Genomic DNA, 18,584 nt, shown 5'->3' on the forward strand with positions numbered 1-18,584 from the left:
CTGGCTTTATGCACAGCATCTGACAGAAGGGAAGCAGAGCCCAGCTGCAGAGAGGATTCTTATCTTGCAAGAATGGACAGCTCAAATGCTCTGAACTCAACAGGTCTGCTTTATAAGCATGATACTGATTGACTGGGATACAGCCATGAAAAGCATTCTATGAGGTACTTTTCCTGAATAATGGCTACAACACAGCATCTGAGGAGACCCAAGTGTGGCTGAAGACCTGGTTCTGGAAGTGGAGAGCTAGGGCAGGTTGTAGCCAGAAACCAATGCCTGCGCCCAGAACATTTCTGGTGGCATCCACCTCGCTGCCCCTGTCGCTGGGATGGGGCTGGAACCTGAGCTTGTACGTGGGGATGCTCTTTGGGCTCCTGTTGCTGATGCTGCTGCTTCTCTGGATGCTCTTTAAGCAGCTTGGGAACTCGGTGGGGAAATCGATGGTGCAGCCCGCTCGCTCTTTCAGACAGACTTGCACTGATCAAAGGTTGCAGCGAGTGTTGTGAAAGATGTGATAAAAATCTGCCAAAAACTGTGCCAGGACTTGGTGGAGAGCTTGAAGGTGCCTTTTCACTCATGTTTAAGGATGCTGATTTGCTCTTAAACACTTCTGTGTTCACACAAAATAAAAGAAGATGTTATTTAGAAACCTTTTTGTGTATTTTTTTGACAGTTGCAGGTTTACTCTTCTCAGACATGTAGAACAGTATTTACTGCATGCATCTTAGTAATTAAAAATACAGTTGATTTTGTGCTGCAGCTATTCTTTTTCATCTCACCAGTCATCTTAGACAGCCAAACCTAAACAACTAAATTAGTGAGTAAAATCACAAGGCAGAATTAAATCTGCATCCTTATTGATGGTGATTAAAAAGAAGCTTTTAGGGGGCAATTTGCACTGCTCTCATCTTATTGGTGAAATGCTTGGGCGATATGAAAGAGGTGCAGCACCAGCTATCCTCCACTCCCCTGTCCATGTCCTTGTCCATGCCAAAGAACAGAGCAAATGAGACTCTTGTGGGAAACAGATAACATCAACAGCAAGTGTTCACAACTTTAATGCTGTTTGATCTCCATGCAGTGGTTGATCACACTAGTGGTTGTTGTGCTGTGCACAGATGGATCACTTGTCAAAGGTGGAAATATACTCCATTTGTTTGGAATGGATTGATAAATGTAACTGTTAATGTGTTTTAGCTTGGGTAATTAGTTAGAGGTGGGAGATGTGTCTTTTATTTTCATGTCTGAGAGGAATCTATCGACTCCTGACCTTCAGGGAGAGAACTGCCATTATTCTGACAGCTAATTTTCCTTCTAAGATTCACAGTTCATTAATGGTTCTCAGGGTTGGAAATATTTCTCAAAGGTTGACATGTCTGCATTAACTCAGAGTAAGAAAGTCGGATAATTAGAGGGGTTTAAGCAATTGTTTAATTCAATGACAGCAATCTTGTAATAATTGCTGACATAATAGGGAAACATCCAGTTCAAAAGCTGGAAAAATAATCCATCTCCCTCAATTCTCAAAGCTCATATATACAGATGTGACAGTTGAGGGAGGCAATTTTCTCTTGTGACAGCTGGCAAGAAAGCAACAAAGAATATTTCCCCAAACAATTCCTGTAAACATATTCAAAATTATAATGCAATGCTGATGCATGAGCATCACACATTTTAGCCTTGTAGTTGGATTAAACTTCAAATGCCATTTGAATAATACTGAACATCATATCAGTAACAAGCACTGCAAATACAATCAGCAAAACATGAAATTCAAGTAACATCAAAGAATTATAAATTAAATTATATTCACTAAAGTGGAATGTAGGGTAAAAAGTAACTGAACGAATGTGGGTAAGCAGCTAAAAGAAGCAAGAAAAAGTTGAGGGGAAAAAAACTGCAATCAGTAATTATTTAGAAAGCAATTCTACCACCTGTCAGTGCAAATGGCATTGCATGGTTTAATTCTAACAGACGGCTAATAAAAAGGTTTCATGACCATGGTGTCACACAAGAAGCATCTCAAGACTGGTAAAGGGATTTCTCAGGATCTTTGCAACCTTTTGATGCAAAACATGTTTTTGGGTGTAAGCATGTGACTGAATGTGTGCATCTCCCACTAACCACTACTGGATTCAAAATCATAAAGTGGAAAGACTATATCACCCAAAACCAGCTTCCAGTAGGAGATTTATGTCAGCGGAGTTGAAAGAATGTTTTTTTAAGATTATCCAAGTGGCTCCATGTACTTACGAAGAGCTTCAGAAAGACTTTGAAACAGCAGGTAGTTTTTCATGACAGCAAATTATGCATCCAGCCACCATGATCTCTGTTTCCACTGCCTAAGAAAAACATGTTGGAGCTCAATTATGGAACAAAAGATATCTGGGGACCATTTTGCTAAGCCAATAAAATACTTGAAAAATGCAGTCAGGTCAGCTGGGAAAAATAAAATCTAACTGCTGACCAGCATGTTTGGATCAGAAAATGCATGGACACACCCCTACAATCACCATGCCAACAAAGAAATTTGGTGGTGGGAACATTGTGATGTGGGGCTTTTTTATTTAGTGGTGCAAGCTGATATTTAATTGAGGGATGGTGCATGAAGAAATGTACTTAGATGCTGTTGATAATAATTTAGAGCTAAAATGTGGGTACATGTTTTAGCTAGTGAATGACCCTAAAGACACACCACAGAAATTTCTCAGTTGGTTTCAGAGAAAGAAAGAGAAGACTCTTGTGAATTCAACCAAATCCAATAACTGCAATTACCTGGGTAATTCCAGGTAATTCTAAAGCCAAGGAAAGGGGTCAGATTTCCAGTTCAACAAGGAGCTGAACTGGATATCCTGATGTGAGTTCAAGCCCTTTTATTTGACACTGCATGCACAGTTTACGTCAGGCAGCTCTTTTCATGCAAGAGGGAAACATTCCAAAAATAATTAAGAGTATGAAGAGCTTTAGATTGACAACATAAATCATCAGGCTGATGATGAAAAAAACTATTTTTTTGTGAAAAAGTAATTTATCCACTATGACAGATAGAAAGAACTCCTTCCACATTGATAGTGGTGACAGTTAAGGTTGTTTACATGGGTGTGAGGGATACTTAATCATTAAGAGTGAACCAAGTAATATTCGTTGACATGGAGCCTGCTCTCTGCTCAGAGAAGGTGGCAAGCAGAGGTCATAAGTGGTAGCTGGGGAGCCATTTTGACTGATGATGGTGGGTATTGTTTGTCAGTCAACACCAGACAAATGGAGCTGCCTGCAAGCAGCCCTGTAACTCAGCTGTCGAACAAAGCTCTCATAAAAACACTCTAATGTTGTTTTGATTCAGAAATATTAAAAAAGTAAAATCAACCAGACGTTTTTAAGCTTCTGTCCTTAAATTGCTTCTGAAGAGCTGCTTTTTTCTTCAAGTAGAATAAAATTAATTTTAGCTCATGAGAAAAGCACTTGAAAAAGCAATTTAAAAATATCACCTTGGTGATATAGAAGGGGATTAATTAAAAATCAATTTTAACAACTTCTGGAAAATGTTAATAATCTTTGCTTTGCTTCAAAGCTCAGTTAATCACAAATGGATTTGTTAGATTATAAAATTCAAATGTTTCTCAAAAATTGTTTGATTTCAATTTTGACCCTTCCAAGTCAAAATCTAAATTAATATATTTTGTCTGACATCAGTTTAGTTTATTACTGTTTTTCTCAGTCACTGTGTATGTTTTTCACATCCCCATTAACATATTCCATTTCACAAAATAATTAAAATAAATTGCAAAACCTAATTGATAACTAGGAAAAACATGTCACTTGCTCTATGGATAGTTAGTTCCTACATTTTGCAGTTTGTAATTGTTTTGAGAAGATCACTCATCTGTTGTGTAAATGTTTATGGTGGTGTGAGATAGATATGCAGTGTCCAGAGAGTAGCTTATCATCCATTGATGTTGTCCAGATAACAGTCCAGAGACCAAATCTCTGTAAAATGGAGAGATTTTATGTAAGAAAAAAAACTCTCCATAGGATCTGATATGCTTGTTATTAGCCATAGCACACTTGTTTATTGCGATTAAAGGAAATTGGTTTCATGTCAGCCTGGGAGTATGTGATATAAAACGATGCGCTCTGTCACCGGATCGTCTCCCAGATGGTGTTCACACGCTCATCGTCTCACAAACCCTCACTTTAATTAAGGTTTGCAGGAAAGGAGATGGCAACAAGAATATATGAGCCATCACTTTGTGCTGGGCTCTCTGGTCCCATCAGGAACCTGTAAATGTCTTATTTGTTTAAAAAAAAAACAAAAAAAACTATCCTTAACTAAGTTGTGGAGATTGCCTTCCATGAAGGCAGGTGTGTTTGAGTCCTGGTTGCTTTAACACACATTTACCTGCCTGATAGGATGTCAAAAAATAAATAAATTATACTTAGGGAAAATGAGAAATAGCACCAAAGTAATGACATATTGATGACTTATTATTCAAAACATCAACAACTTCTCTTGAGCTCTCATCCATCACAATGAAAATAATTGTGGAATATGAGATTGACCCCCTCTAGACATTTGCTTGGGCTCACAGGCTTTACTTCTACTCTCTAAGTTTAGATTTTACACAATACCCTACAAATAAGGCATTTACAGACATAATACATTTCCAACATATTTTAACATTTTTAAATGAGTTTGACATGTTTGTGTAAAATACACAAACATTTATTCAACAGTACTTGTTCACTGTGTCTGAATTCTGAAAGTATTTTAATATGATGTTTTGGAGATTAGTCTCTGATGAACTCATATTAGGAATGTGAGGTTGGCAGGGCTTAGCCCCAAAGCATAATCAGGAAGCAGACAAACAAACACTCATCCCAGTTAATGGTGTTTTTATGTCATTTATGGTCTTTAGGTCCCAAACACAAAATATTGTCTTTGTGTTTCCCCATCGTTTTTGTGTCTTGTTATTTTACATTTTCTTCTAAGAAGGACATTACTTAAAAAGTTTTAAAGCTGAGCCACACTTAGTGTGAAGTTTGTCGGACAAAGAAATATTTACGGTCTCTGGGGAAGGAAGGCATCTGTTTAATGTCTTTTAAAAAGACTCACGGAGGTGGATGCATGCGGTCATTATCTCTTGTTTCACTGATGTGGAGTGAAATGCAACACTTCCAGCAGACGAGGTGAGTGCCTCTTGCATGCTTTCTCAGTTGAGGAGGAGCTTTAAAGACCATAATAATAATAAAGAGCTCACCTGAACCACAGATCAACTGTGAGGAGAGGAAGACACAAACCTGTTGGTAAGAACAAAAACCTGTTTAGTTATTTTCTATCAACATTATTGTTGAATCAATTGTGTTTAGGTATGATAACTCACCAAAATGAAGTTTAATCTATGTATTTTTATTACTTTCAGTTTAAAACATCCATCCAAATAAAATGGTAAGTGCTGTTCACAGTTGTTTTATTTTTTGACTGAAAACAATAAAAATGTTTGTTTAGTAATACTACCTTACAAAATAACTTCTGTTTTACCCAATATCTAAGATTTGGTGTAGTGTGTTGTAGTCACACAACTGGGCTAACCTTTATGTTTGACTAATGAAGTATGCGTTGCCTGTGAAAGGTCATTGCCTAATCACTGACACTTCAGGGTCTCCCTCATTTCCTCATTCAGAAACACTAACTTTTTTCTTTCTAACCCTAAAAGTCATGATTAGTTCTCCAGTTAGTTTTTTAATTTGCTGCTACTATACCAATTAAAAAATGGCACAGTATATGTGCAAATGATACACTCTCTTTTAGCTGAGCCGTATTTCACAGTTAGAACTTTCCACAAAGAGATGCTCATTACTAAAACAAGAGTTTTTCTCCAGTTGAATACTTACATGGCAGAATAGAGAAAAGAAGCACCTCCATCTGATACACTTGATTTAAGCTGTCGAGACACTTTAGACTATCTGATAAGGATAAGTAGCAAGAACTTAGTTTCAGGTGATGTCATCTGTCTAATTTGTACCATATTCAATTACATGTTTATGGAAACACTATGGGCACAATGGACTGAAGTTTACAGTTATAGTTTTGAGACAACACTGCTTGGGAGCATTTTGGTTGACAGAGAAGAAGTTTAGTTCTATAATAAGCATGGAAATTATACATTTTAACCGTAAACTGTACTCACTTTTATGTCTGTATAGTTCCTTGAGTGACTTATTTTATTGTCTTTTTGCTACTTATAAGTCCAGTGTTACAATGATTACTCTTAAAACCAAGACATTTTGCCAATGTTTTGGTAAGCTGACCATAAACAGAACCTTGACTGCGAGGGATAAGAGACTACATTTTTTACCTTACATTTTTTGGTTGAGGCTGCAGCTGAGGAAAATGTTTTAATTGCTCATCATGTAATTTTTTTTTTCTTTTCTGGAAAACACTTTTGAATACAAGTACAAAAGAGTATATTTTTAACATCCAAATGACAGAACTAAAGGTTGAGATGTCAAATTCAACGAGTAATGGGAAGTTTAAGGAAACACTGTCAATAGTTATAAAACCTACAGCAGCTTCGATGGCCATTATTAGTGATTAATAGAGCAGCTGCTGAATTATTCGCAATCATTTTCAGCATATTTAATTTTTTTTTCTTTTTGCAGCAACAAAATAAAGCGTTTCAGTGGGACATTCATTATTTCCAGCAAGACAAATTGTTTCAAAAGCCATTCAGGCTTAATGTGTTTGCTCTAATGATTGTTTGCTTCATATTTAATGTTTCTACTGATTTACTGTCTAAAAACAAAATAATGCTTAAATATTTCAGGAAAAACAGAAAATCACAGAACATGAACATGAGTGTTTCCTTTTGTTGTAATTTTTTTTTTAGAAATTAGCACACAATGACAAACAAAGACAATATATGAGAAGTTTGTTGTCACTTTTGGAAACAATGTTTATTTTTATTCCCTGTTTCTGTCTGCAGGAGTACAGAGGGAGTGTTAGACCTTTTGTTCATTTCAATGCAAAACATGATGCTGAATTTCTTCATAAAGCCATGAAAGGAATTGGTAAGAATGCTAAATGGGGGAAATACTTAAATCTTTAAATAAAAAACTCCTAACACATTAAATACAACAATAAAACAATTTATAACACAATATCCACAAAAACTACAGTAAGAACAGTAAATTTGTAATTATAATTTTATAATTTTAACACTTTAGTTCATTAATTGAAGATTTATATTGTGATTTTTGCAGTGAGGCTGTGTGTTCATGTTAGCAGCTCCATTTCTGTTGCATAGTTAAACTTTTGTAAATCACTGATTATATAAATTGCATAGTTTCTGCTTTATCGAACATAAACTAGGCTGTTCTGATAATACAGTTGTTGGTAGGAAAGTGACAATACATCAGAATAATAATGCTGGTCAGAACTGGAGCAAAGCTTCAATGTGTATTTGTATGCTGATATAAATTTGATTTTGAATGACAGCTGCTATCACAATAAGTTGTTTTCTTCTGCAGTTTATTACTTTTATACTTCAAATTAGATTTCCTGCCCATACATGTGGTTGTTTAAAATATTCTTTTTTATAAATTTGGCATTTCTCAAATGCAAATATATTTGGAAATCCCAACTAATTTAAAACAGAAAAAGTTTGGTCTGATATAATATTTAAATTATAATTTTATAGTATGTAAATAACTGATGTCAAATGAAACTTGATAGGACTTTCAGGTCACTCATATAATAGTAAGCTTCAACAAAAACACATAATTGGGGAACAGCATGATATGATAAAGAAATGACAGTAAAAGTGAACATTTTCACTGTCAGCCAAGTTGATTTGTTAGTGATTAAGTTTTTTGAATGATTTCCTCTGATACAAGCAGAAAGGAAGTTAAATATTCGCATACAATCACATTGTAGCTGCAGTCACTTTCTCACTGTTTGACTCAGATACGGCTAAAAACACTCAGCTAAAGCTGTTTGCTGGTCAGTGACTCAACAAACGTTTACTGACAGATTGAAAATTATTTTGAAGAAAAGGATTTCTCCAAAGCCATCAAACTCATCCACTATTAAAATCAGCTCTATTTGGAGCATCTGAGCACAAAAATACTGTATGTGCTGAAATGGAGCAAATATGTAATTTGTGACTGATAATTAGCCCCATTTTCAAATACAAATTATTTAAGCACCAAATAAAGGCACAACTTGTAATTATTTTTTTATTATACATCAAAACACATTGTCCAGAGTTTTTACAATAAATGTACATCATGAAACTGTGTTACAGGTACAGATGAAGATGCCATTCTCATGGTTCTAACTGCCCGCAGCAATGATCAACGTCAGCAGATTAAAGCGGCTTATAAAAAAGCCTATGGGAAGGTGAGTTCTGGAAAGTTAAATGGAAAACTAGCAGCAACTGGCTGTCACTAACCGAAATATGGAGATAATGTTTTACTCCTAGGATGAACCCAGAAGGGCACATGTTCATACACTACTTAAAAAAATGAATATAGAAAAATATTAATATTAAAAATATAAAACTAAAGCAACGTTTTGTCCAGCAATGTCCACAACAAAAGTGTAATGCCTGTTCAGCTATCCTTTCAGAAAAAAAAAAAAGTAATTTAGGTAAAGTAGTCTCTTTGGAACAGAAAGTTGTGCAGCTTGTTATAAAGAAACTTTGACATTTCATGCATTTCATGCTTTAATGCCCCTCCTGCTCAGTTTCACTGTCAATTTGTTTTATGGCCACCAGTGGAGGTTATTACTGGTTTCCGACCAAAAATAATCACTGCCTCAAGTAAGTAGAGAAAACAGAATAAAAAGATAAACGAGAAAATTGCAAAGTACCCCCAAGAATATCTTTGAATATTACAACATTATATCAAGAGAGGCCCTGAAAAAGTCATTTTTGTTTTCAGCACTATTTCAGAGCACCTTTATTGCATAATATAAAAATCAATGGCTGAACTATGCCAGTCATTTGGAAGAATTATATCTAAAGCCAGAATTGACTAAAAAATATAAATAAATAAAATGTACATGTTTTCTTTTTTTTTACTTTTTGAAAATATCAAATATGATCCAGACAAATGATAAAATCAAAGAAACCTAACTATCTAGTGTAATGAATGATTATTTGTAGGCAGATACAGGTTCTAAATTTGAGATTTAAGTAAAATATTATTCAAGTGTTTTATGATAAATAACTATTTGCTGAAGAACAGAGTGAGGACAGACATGTCTGTGAATCCTGGATGAAGGTTAGTTATTTTCTGCATCAGCTCAGGAAACAGACTTTGTACCTGCAGCTAAAGAACGAAGAGCTGAACAGATTATGAGGGAAAGGTTATTATGTCATGATTTTTGACACTTTGAATCTTTGTATCCATCCATCCATCCATCCATCCATCCATCCATCCATCCATCCATCCATCCATCCATCCATCCATCCATCCATCCATCCATCCATCCATCCATCCATCATCCATCCATCCATCCATCCATCCATCCATCCATCCATCCATCCATCCATCCATCCATTGTCCTAAGTGGGGTCAGCCAGACATTTTGGGCGAGCAGCGGGGTCACCCTGGACGGGTCGCCAGTCTGTTGCTGTTGGTATTCAATAAATATGGTTAATTTTACCTTGCTGACTCTTTTTGTGCTGGTTTAATCCTTCACATGCAGATTGAGGGGAGGTTTACTGTTCTTAACATTAGCGATCGAGCTATCTAATAATCTTCTGTTTAGCTTACTGTTTAGCGACAGTTAGCTACAGAATTGTCACACAGTCACTGCGATGAGTAAAATCTGGTTTATTTTTTCATATCTTTGAAATATGAGTGACCCTCAGTTCTCTTTTTTTCAGGTACCGTCTAGACTTTTAAATTGATTATTTCTACCTGCATCACTCATTTTGCCAAGATGACTAGTACATTGTGGGTGTAGATTTCTACACAAATAAATATATTAATGATTCTCGTCCTCTTGTTATTATTCATTCTGTGGCGGCAGGACTTAGTCAGTGCACTGAAATCGGAGCTCGGTGGGCTGTTTGAGGCCCTGATTGTGGCATTGATGACTCCACCAGTCTTATACGATGCAACTCTGCTACACAAGGCTGTGAAGGTAACTAAGAAAAGTTTTCCTGAAATGCTTCAATTTGTCCATTTGATGGTTTTTGATGGTCCATGTTTTTGATGGTCTCATCAAAAACATGGACAATACATGGACAAATTATTTTGAATTCCCAGACCAGGTAATTTGACATTAATCTTCAACATAAAAGTTCATCTTTTGGTGTTCATTATATCCCTAAAAGAACTAGTCTATGCTTATGAAAATTCCATAAAGGTGATTTTTTCCCCCTAATAAAAAAAATCATTTTCGTATTAAAAATGAATTAGATGTAATTCTAAACCTTTGGCTCATTTAGAATGCACTGACTTATGAATGGGCAAATTGGTTCACATCTCCATTTCCATTGGTCATCTGGTTGCAGCTGCTCTCCTTCATGCAGCAGAAATACTGAACAGATGTGCTGCTGCAGTAATTCAGACATAAATCTTTAAAAATAAGAAAAATTTCTGAGGAAGGAGGAGGAATTTGAAGTGTATGTCAGCCCCTTTTAAAGGCTGTGCAGCACTTGGGGATTTTACAACAATTCAGCTGTTCTGTCTTGATATTTTCCAAATTACACAAGTTTTTATTCAACAGTCTTTTGCTTTCCTTTTTCTTTATATTTTTGCAGTGTCTTAAAGTAGTTTTGAACAAATATCTCCAGGCTTTTTGAAAGCCCTTGAAGGTTTTTTTTAGACTTTGACTGTAATTTTTTTATTTGTCTATTCACGCAAAATAACACTCAAAATTCAATTCAAAAATTCTTTTTCAATCTCAAATGGGAACTAAGCAATGTTCCCCTTTGAGGAATCCACTATTATCCAAAGTGGATGCTATTTCAAAATACACCACATAACTTAGAAACACTTTTAATTAATGTTCCAGAAAATTGTGATGATAAAACACGTGTTTTATAATTAATTGTTATTGTTGAAAGCAATCAGTCCTTTGGAGCAATCATCCCTTAAAATCCTCAGAGACTTTAATATTTATCAGAATGTGCTAATTTAAATGGAAGCCTTATAGTCTTCCATTGTTGTGAGCAACAAATGATCATAAAGCAAAATAACAGTAACTTAAAAAGAACTGTCAGCAAATTATTCCTGTTAATAATGTGGCACACAAACAAAAAAAGTGGTTTTGAAAATATGTGCTCTTCTGTAAATCTCTTTGCTGTTGTTTTCATCCTTCCTATTTTCGTAAAATCACATTCATTATGTTGCTTATGGTCAGATCTGCAAATAATTATAAATATTTTTTTCATTCCTTTTTTCAAATGCTGTTTGTTCTCACAGTGAAACTCATCTGTCATGATGTGTCATGTTAATGCTGTAGATGGCCTTTCATTTCTCTCTCTGTCTGCTTTGGATCAAGGCTGAAAATGTTTTTCTTTACCTCTCCACATCACTGACCCTAATGTATTTTCATATTTAACATTAAAGCTTAATGTTTTCTTTGGTTTTCTTCTAAAACAAATAAAAGCATAAAACATTTAATGATTTTCAGGTCAAAGACATTTAGAGACAATTCACCTTTTTAAATCCCTCTGAATTTAAAAAGTGTTGCCTGAAGCACATCTGCATTGTTTCATACTGAACTCCAGTATTCATGTACTATGTTTGCTTCCCAGGGTGCAGGGACTGATGATCAGGTACTGATTGAGATCTTGGCCTCCAGGACTGGTGATCAGATTAAAGATATCAGCAAAGTCTACAAGAAAGGTAATGTAACGAGGCAGACCAGAACAGAGAAATTATGATTACTGGAACTGCAGTCAGGGAGTGGAAGCCATGATGGATTACACCCTAGAAACATGAAACCAGTTTTGTGAAATCCCCTTGACAGACTTGAAAACAGTCTTTAAACTGGTTTAAATAGTTTAAATCATCTAAGGATGAGACTTTGGTAGGTTTAAGTAGGGTTGAGTTTAAGTCTTGAATGATGCCAAGTATGTCTGCATAGAAATATAGAGGAAAGTTTTACCGTCTGTGCAGTAAGAACCCAGATTTTAATATCTTGCATTATCCTCTCCTTCTACATTTTTACTATGTCATTCAGATGAAAGAGACCAAATTCTTATGCTACGGATTAGAGTGGGTCAACACAATCCTTTTCACATAACAGCAAAAAGATCCAAAACCAAAGAGCTGTGTTTCTCTGATCTGGAAAAAAATACATTCCTGCTAATCAGTTAATCAAATTATTCCTGTTGTAGCTGTCCTTGGAAGATAGACCACTATCGATTGAATCCATAAGCAAGTCTAAGCTTCCTTTTGTTTCTTTTTCTTATTTTTTCCTCCAGAGTTTGGTGGCAAACTGGAGAAGGATATCAGCAGTGACACCAGAGGGAGCTACGGGAGACTGCTGGTGATCCTGCTGCAGGTAGAGAGCGGACCGCCTGGGAAGACTTTCCTGTCATGATAATGAGACTCTGGTGATCTCATTACAAAGTCATGAGAGCTCTAAGTCTGAAGCAGAGAGGTGACTGGTAGATGTGTTTTTTTGTTTGTTTTTTTTAGTAGTGACAGTAAGGTAATCCCACAGTTCTTGGACCTTCTCAGGATAATTAACTCTTCCCGGGTTAAGTTCAGAAGCATCCTGAGTTCATCCACACTGACCTACTTTTGCTTTCTGTTCATCACCTTGTCTCTCTGTTTCTGCACCTGCTTGTCCTCTTACATTTCTACTGTCATTGGCTCACCAAGGGGAGCAGGGAGGAAGGAGTGGAAGAGGATAAAATTGAAAATGATGCCAAGGTAAGAAGATACTAATATTTAAATACATATATCCGCAAGCAAATTAAAAATGCATGAAGAAATGCATTGCATATTGATTGTTTTGGTTATTATCAGTTTTCACATTTTGCACCAATATTTCTTCAAAACACATATGTTAAAAATGAGAAATATACAAATTTCCAAAACTGAACTAATGTATTGGTATTATCTTATTTCAAACAGGAAATAATCAGTGATTCATTTTTCGCTGTACACAAAAGATAGACGGGGACAACTTACTCTTCCTCCATATGCTGCGCCTTAACTTGCATCGCTACAGAACATTAGTTTTAAACACAATGAGGTGCATAAGCATCCTTTATAAAGGGACTACTCCCCACATTTGCACTTTATTACTCCGATAAAAGAAAGCTATTAAGCTCTATGACAATACAAACTGTAAGAAGAGACTCTGCGGACCTGCTGGGAATTTAGCAATCACCTCGGCATTAATTTGGTGACAGATTTTACGTACTGTAACAAGCAGCACAAACAGCTTTGAAAGATGAAAATGCAGAGGTGCATTTTAAGTAACAATCCAGAAGACAAATATAGTAAATGAAAGATTAATTTAAATTTCATAAACTTCTTTGCCAACATATTGTTCTCTGTGATTGTAGAGCAGCTAAAAGCAAATCTGATTTTCTCTGTGGAGCAGCCTCAGTCAAAATGACATAGTATTAGCCTTTGGAAAGAGGACATCGACTTTAAAAGTCATTTCTTTAATATGAAGCAGCGAATTGGGATCTAACACATAAATCCTTTTCATAATGTGTCTGTTAGAACATCACAATCAGCTTTTTTTAACTAAACCATTCAGTGATCACTTCAGGAGAAAATTACAAGGTTCAATGCGTTTATCAAATGATCATGGTAATTTGTCATTTTCTAAAATGTGAGTTGTATGAGAGGAAAAATTGAGAAACTATCATTTAGCTGCCGAGAAGTAAGCCTAAGGTTAAGAATGTCTCTGTAACAGCATAGAAGAAAGTGAAACACACTTATCCTCGGGTGTTTCTCGTCAATGTGAATCCCTTCATTACTGCTGTCACACCGGCTCTGCCAAGGGGTATCTTATGCGTGAACACAGGTGTGCGCTCTGCCATTACAGGACCTGTATGCCGCCGGTGAGGGGAAGTTTGGCACAGATGAGGAAAAATTCATTTCAATTCTTGGCAACAGGAGCTCTGAGCATCTCCAGAAAGGTGAGGTTTGGCCATGGGATTATAATATCAGAATGCTCATTTGATGGTTGCTGCCCTTTGATAAGCAAGGTGGCTCAAAGCCCCAGATCTCAGCAACAACACAGCATAAATCCAGGTATTATAATGCCAAAATGCACAACAACCTCAAACTCAGCAGCTCTCCTTTGGGGCAAATATTGTTTACTGGGGTTGCAGGTCACAGAGGCAGGTGGAGAAACTTCAACTGAGTGGTAACGAGTTAATCTGAGGACATAAAGTTGGTTAGGTATGAAATGGATGAGTTTGCACAACAGAATACTCTGTTGGGTTTAATTCCCCCCACCCCCGACTAAGAGATTTGAAGTCGGAACATTGTAGAAATATTTGAGAGTAGAAAACTGTTATTTTATGAAAAACTGGAAACATTTTAGAGAAAGTTCTGAAAAAAATATCAAATGCAAATATGATAGTGGTGTAAAAGTTCAGGGAACATCGTTTGCATGAACCACTGAGGCATTTTCAAGCTTCAAGTAGATTTAGTTTATCCCTCTGACAACCTATATTGCCTTCAAATTTCTTCATTTTTGCTTAAAATTCAAATTTTTCCTTCTGAATAAAACATATAACTTTGTTAGTTTTTGATGCATACAAGAAGATCTCTGGCTCTGACATAGAGGACAGCATTAAAGGCGAGACCACTGGGAACCTGGAAGACCTGCTGCTCGCTGTAGGTAAGACCCACTTTTCCAATCTGTTTCCAGATGCAATGACAAAGACGAGTACTCCCTCTTAGTTTTATGTTCCTGGCCGACATATTTTTAGCAAGATTTAGACTTTATTGTTTCACAAAATTTCATCTTAACCCTCTCAGGCTCAAATTACTTGCAAAGACTAGCTAAGTAGCATTTAACTCTTGCAAATCTGCAACATTTGCCTGGAGAGGGTTAACACTTTTTAAATTAAATCTCTTCATTTTCTCCACAGTGAAATGTGTCAGAAATGTCCCTGGATTTTTTGCTGAGAGCCTCTATAACTCCATGAGGGTGAGTACAGATATTCCATCCACACACTGCAAAAATAAAATATCTTTGCCAGGTTGGGGATATTAATTACAAACTAAAGTAGCAGTTGCAAATTAAATAGTTTAATAAATAGAAACATTGGTATTGTTTTCCACTCATTGCTGGTCAACCTTCCTGTCCAACTCTCCAAAAGAAACTAAAAGGTTCTCAAACCCTGCATATATCAGCGGTCCACTGCAATACCAATACTGTGCAAAGTCATAAGCTATTGCTAACATCTGTATATTTTCTCTCCTACCTTTCAGACTTTCTTTTAATCCCTTTAAATTGTCTTGGTTGGGCTTTCTTAATATCTTTTAAAATGTTTTCTTTGAATATTGGACACTTCATTCCTCATTTAAGGTGATTTTGAAGTGTAGGCACAAGCATCGGCCTTTAGTTTCCCCGCAATCAGTTTGTATGTGCAATTTGGAGGTGTGTGCAAGAGGCCTGGGCCTTGCATGATATAATTCTTCTTAGAAAGTGTGTGATGCTTTGTTAGACCAGAAAACCACATTACTCTGTTGCACAAAAAATAGAAGGAAATAAAGGACTGTTTATCCATGAAAGATTACATCTAATTCACAAAACAAAATAAACCTGTCAGAGAATATTTGTAACTTTTAATAAAGGTCCCCATCTTAACTCTGACCATCTGTTTTACTGGGTATGTTTAATATTCAGCGGGCTGGAACAGATGATGACACCCTGATGAGGATAATGGTGTCCAGGAGCGAGGTTGACATGTTGGACATCAGAGCAAACTTCAAGAAGATGTATGGACAGTCTCTTTACACCACCATCCAGGTACAAAGCAGAAGAATTCAAAATGTCAATATTATTTAGTTTTTTTTAACAAACACTAAATATTCCAGTCCCATTAGAAAAGACAGTAGGATGTAAAATCACCCTTCTTCCAGGTTTCACCTTGCCTCATGTATGCATCCATCCTACTTCATGGACCTCCATGTAGTAGGATGGATGGGTACATGAGGCAAGGTTGAGGTGTGGGTGTGCTGCTGGTGTCACTGCTGTGATGGAGTAGGGATTGCTAATTTACTTTAAATGTCTTGTTCGCTGTGATGAGACTGCTTTCCTGCTTCTCAACATGCCGAAGTGAATTAATCTCTCCTGCAGAGAAGAATTATCACTCTCTTTCTTGTGAAACTCCCAAATCTCTGAGACAGAATAGATAAATGACACATTAGCGAATAACCTTTGAATAAATGGAATAAATATGCATTCTCGATTATCTTTTACATTTTTCATTTAATTGAATTGAAAAGCTATTATCTTTTGAGTTATTCAGTTTACAAAATCATTTTGATAATTTTTAAAAAGATTTCAAAAATGCTATTTATTTTTACAAGAAAAGACATGTTCTCACTCACAGCTGGCGTTTTGTGTCAGTTGTTTAATTCTTTATTCTCACAGTTGCCATGATTTCCTTTTACCCTCCTAATGTAATTTTAATTGTATGGCATTTTCCTGCCACAGTAATAAAACAGGAGTTTTATCTCTCGGAGCTGTTAAAAGTTCATACAGGCATGGATTTTACATCAATCAAACAATAATTTTGTTCCAGACGCTTAGTGTTTTATTTGTTGATGTGTGTTTAGGATTATTTTCTTGCTGGAAAACTAATTAGGAAATAATATATTGTACAAATGTACCATACCATACTAATGGTATGGTAAAAATGTACCAGAACCAAAGGCACGAAAATAAACCCTTCATTCATCATTCTACCACCACTGTGCTTGACATCTGTTGTACTGTAGCATGCATGATATTTTGCAAAACTCCTGGATAAAGATCTTAACTAAACAATTAAAAAAGAATGTATGTTTTGATCAGAATGTGCAGTATCATCAATCTACCCAGGAAGAATAAGAAATCACTAAATGATTAACCAAATTTAACATGACGTTCGAGTATTCGAGCTTCAAAACAAGCAACTTTGACAATTTTGCTTAAATTACAACTCTTGACATAATGAAGAGTCTTTTCTGCCATGGCACAATTTTCCTCCAGATATGAAACGGTTTATCTGCTTCTGCCAGAAAGGATATAACCAGTTTGAGCTTGTGTGTTCTGCTGGAGGGTACATCGCCATGTGGAGAGGAGGAGCAGGATATCCAATCATGGATCCCCACACCCACACACGTCACATTAAGAGCCATTGTTACATCCAAAGTGTCTCTGGAAAAGCACTGAAGGGAAATTGATCAATTCAAACACAAAAGGAAGAAGAATTTTCTGCCTGCGACTAAAAAGGGTTCCACATCTTTTCTCTTTGTAGGAGGACACAGCAGGAGACTACCAGAAGGCGTTGCTGTACCTCTGTGGTGGGAAGGATTAATCATGTTTGAGATGAGACAGTTCTACTCACAAGGGATAAGATATTGATCAATGTTCTTCTTCCTTTATGACTTTCTTCCTTTATGACTTTGTAAATTATCCACCCTTCAGACGGCATATTTGCAGGATGAAGGTCACTTACAGTTTACTTCAGACATTCATTAACAGTAGCCCCTTTTTTTTGTAATCAGTGTTGAGGCAGACTTCAACTTAAAATGGAAAATAACAAATTTTATCCTAGATGATGAGTTAATCTAATATGTGGCTGCTTTGTCAAGCTCACATTTATGGCAACTGGTCACCTCTTTTATGCTTTGTGTAGGAGTTAAATCAGCTCACAGAAATAATACTGCTGATCAATTATTTAAGCAACATGTTCACAGCACTGCTGCTGTCATTAATTACAAATAAGATGGTGAAATCCAAACCTGCTCTTAGTAATCAATAAGTAATAGAAGGGCATTATACCCTTGCTGACTTAAAATAGGACCTTTTGATAAAGGGCACATGCAGTAAGCAACCCAGAGAAGATAAATGGTCCACTTTGCTGAAGCTGAACCACAGGGTGGCAGCAAAGTTCAGAATCTGCACAGAGATCCAATAGAAATTAACTTTACTCTCCACTGTAAAAAAGTCTGTTTTAAATTTAATATTCATCTTGAAAGTATTTAAAGTTAAATAGCTCTCATTACACTGTAAGAGATGTTATGGTTCATCAGACATACCCACCTTTTAGAATTATATATAGTTTAATGTTTCTGAAAGTCTTTCTGCTTTGTTTGTCTATTTCTTCATATGTTATTATAATTTTCAAATCTAATATTTATAATCTTTGTGAATAGTTCAATAAATGATGAAGCATTGCCCTACAAGTTTCCTGTGATATCCTGTGTGTTTCAGTATTTTATCTTTCCATTATAAAGATGTGCACTATGACTTTCATCAGCTGTGGAGCATTTCACACTAATCACACAACTAATCACACATGGTGTCGTACCAATAATACATTCTTGTGCAGTTTCATTAATTCTTTTAATCCTCCTGAGGAACAGAGCCAAGG

General features: G+C 36.0%; 1 protein-coding gene across 1 annotated transcript; it reads left to right on the forward strand.

Moving 5' to 3' along the window:
- The first annotated feature begins 5,229 nt into the window (after positions 1–5,229).
- LOC129360538 (annexin A5-like) lies at positions 5,230–18,374 on the forward strand. Its single transcript, XM_055030843.1, has 13 exons — positions 5,230–5,304; positions 5,421–5,446; positions 6,984–7,068; positions 8,304–8,398; positions 10,037–10,150; positions 11,772–11,862; positions 12,444–12,523; positions 12,847–12,897; positions 14,030–14,123; positions 14,738–14,833; positions 15,087–15,145; positions 15,848–15,970; positions 17,466–18,374. Exons 2-13 carry the CDS (start codon positions 5,444–5,446, stop codon positions 17,523–17,525), a joined length of 951 nt encoding a protein of 316 aa, XP_054886818.1. The 5' UTR covers positions 5,230–5,304; positions 5,421–5,443; the 3' UTR covers positions 17,526–18,374.
- The last annotated feature ends 210 nt before the right edge of the window (positions 18,375–18,584 follow it).

Source organism: Poeciliopsis prolifica, unplaced genomic scaffold, assembly GCF_027474105.1.
Source record: "Poeciliopsis prolifica strain line A6 unplaced genomic scaffold, Auburn_PproV2 SCAFFOLD006, whole genome shotgun sequence".
Lineage (NCBI taxonomy): Eukaryota > Metazoa > Chordata > Actinopteri > Cyprinodontiformes > Poeciliidae > Poeciliopsis > Poeciliopsis prolifica.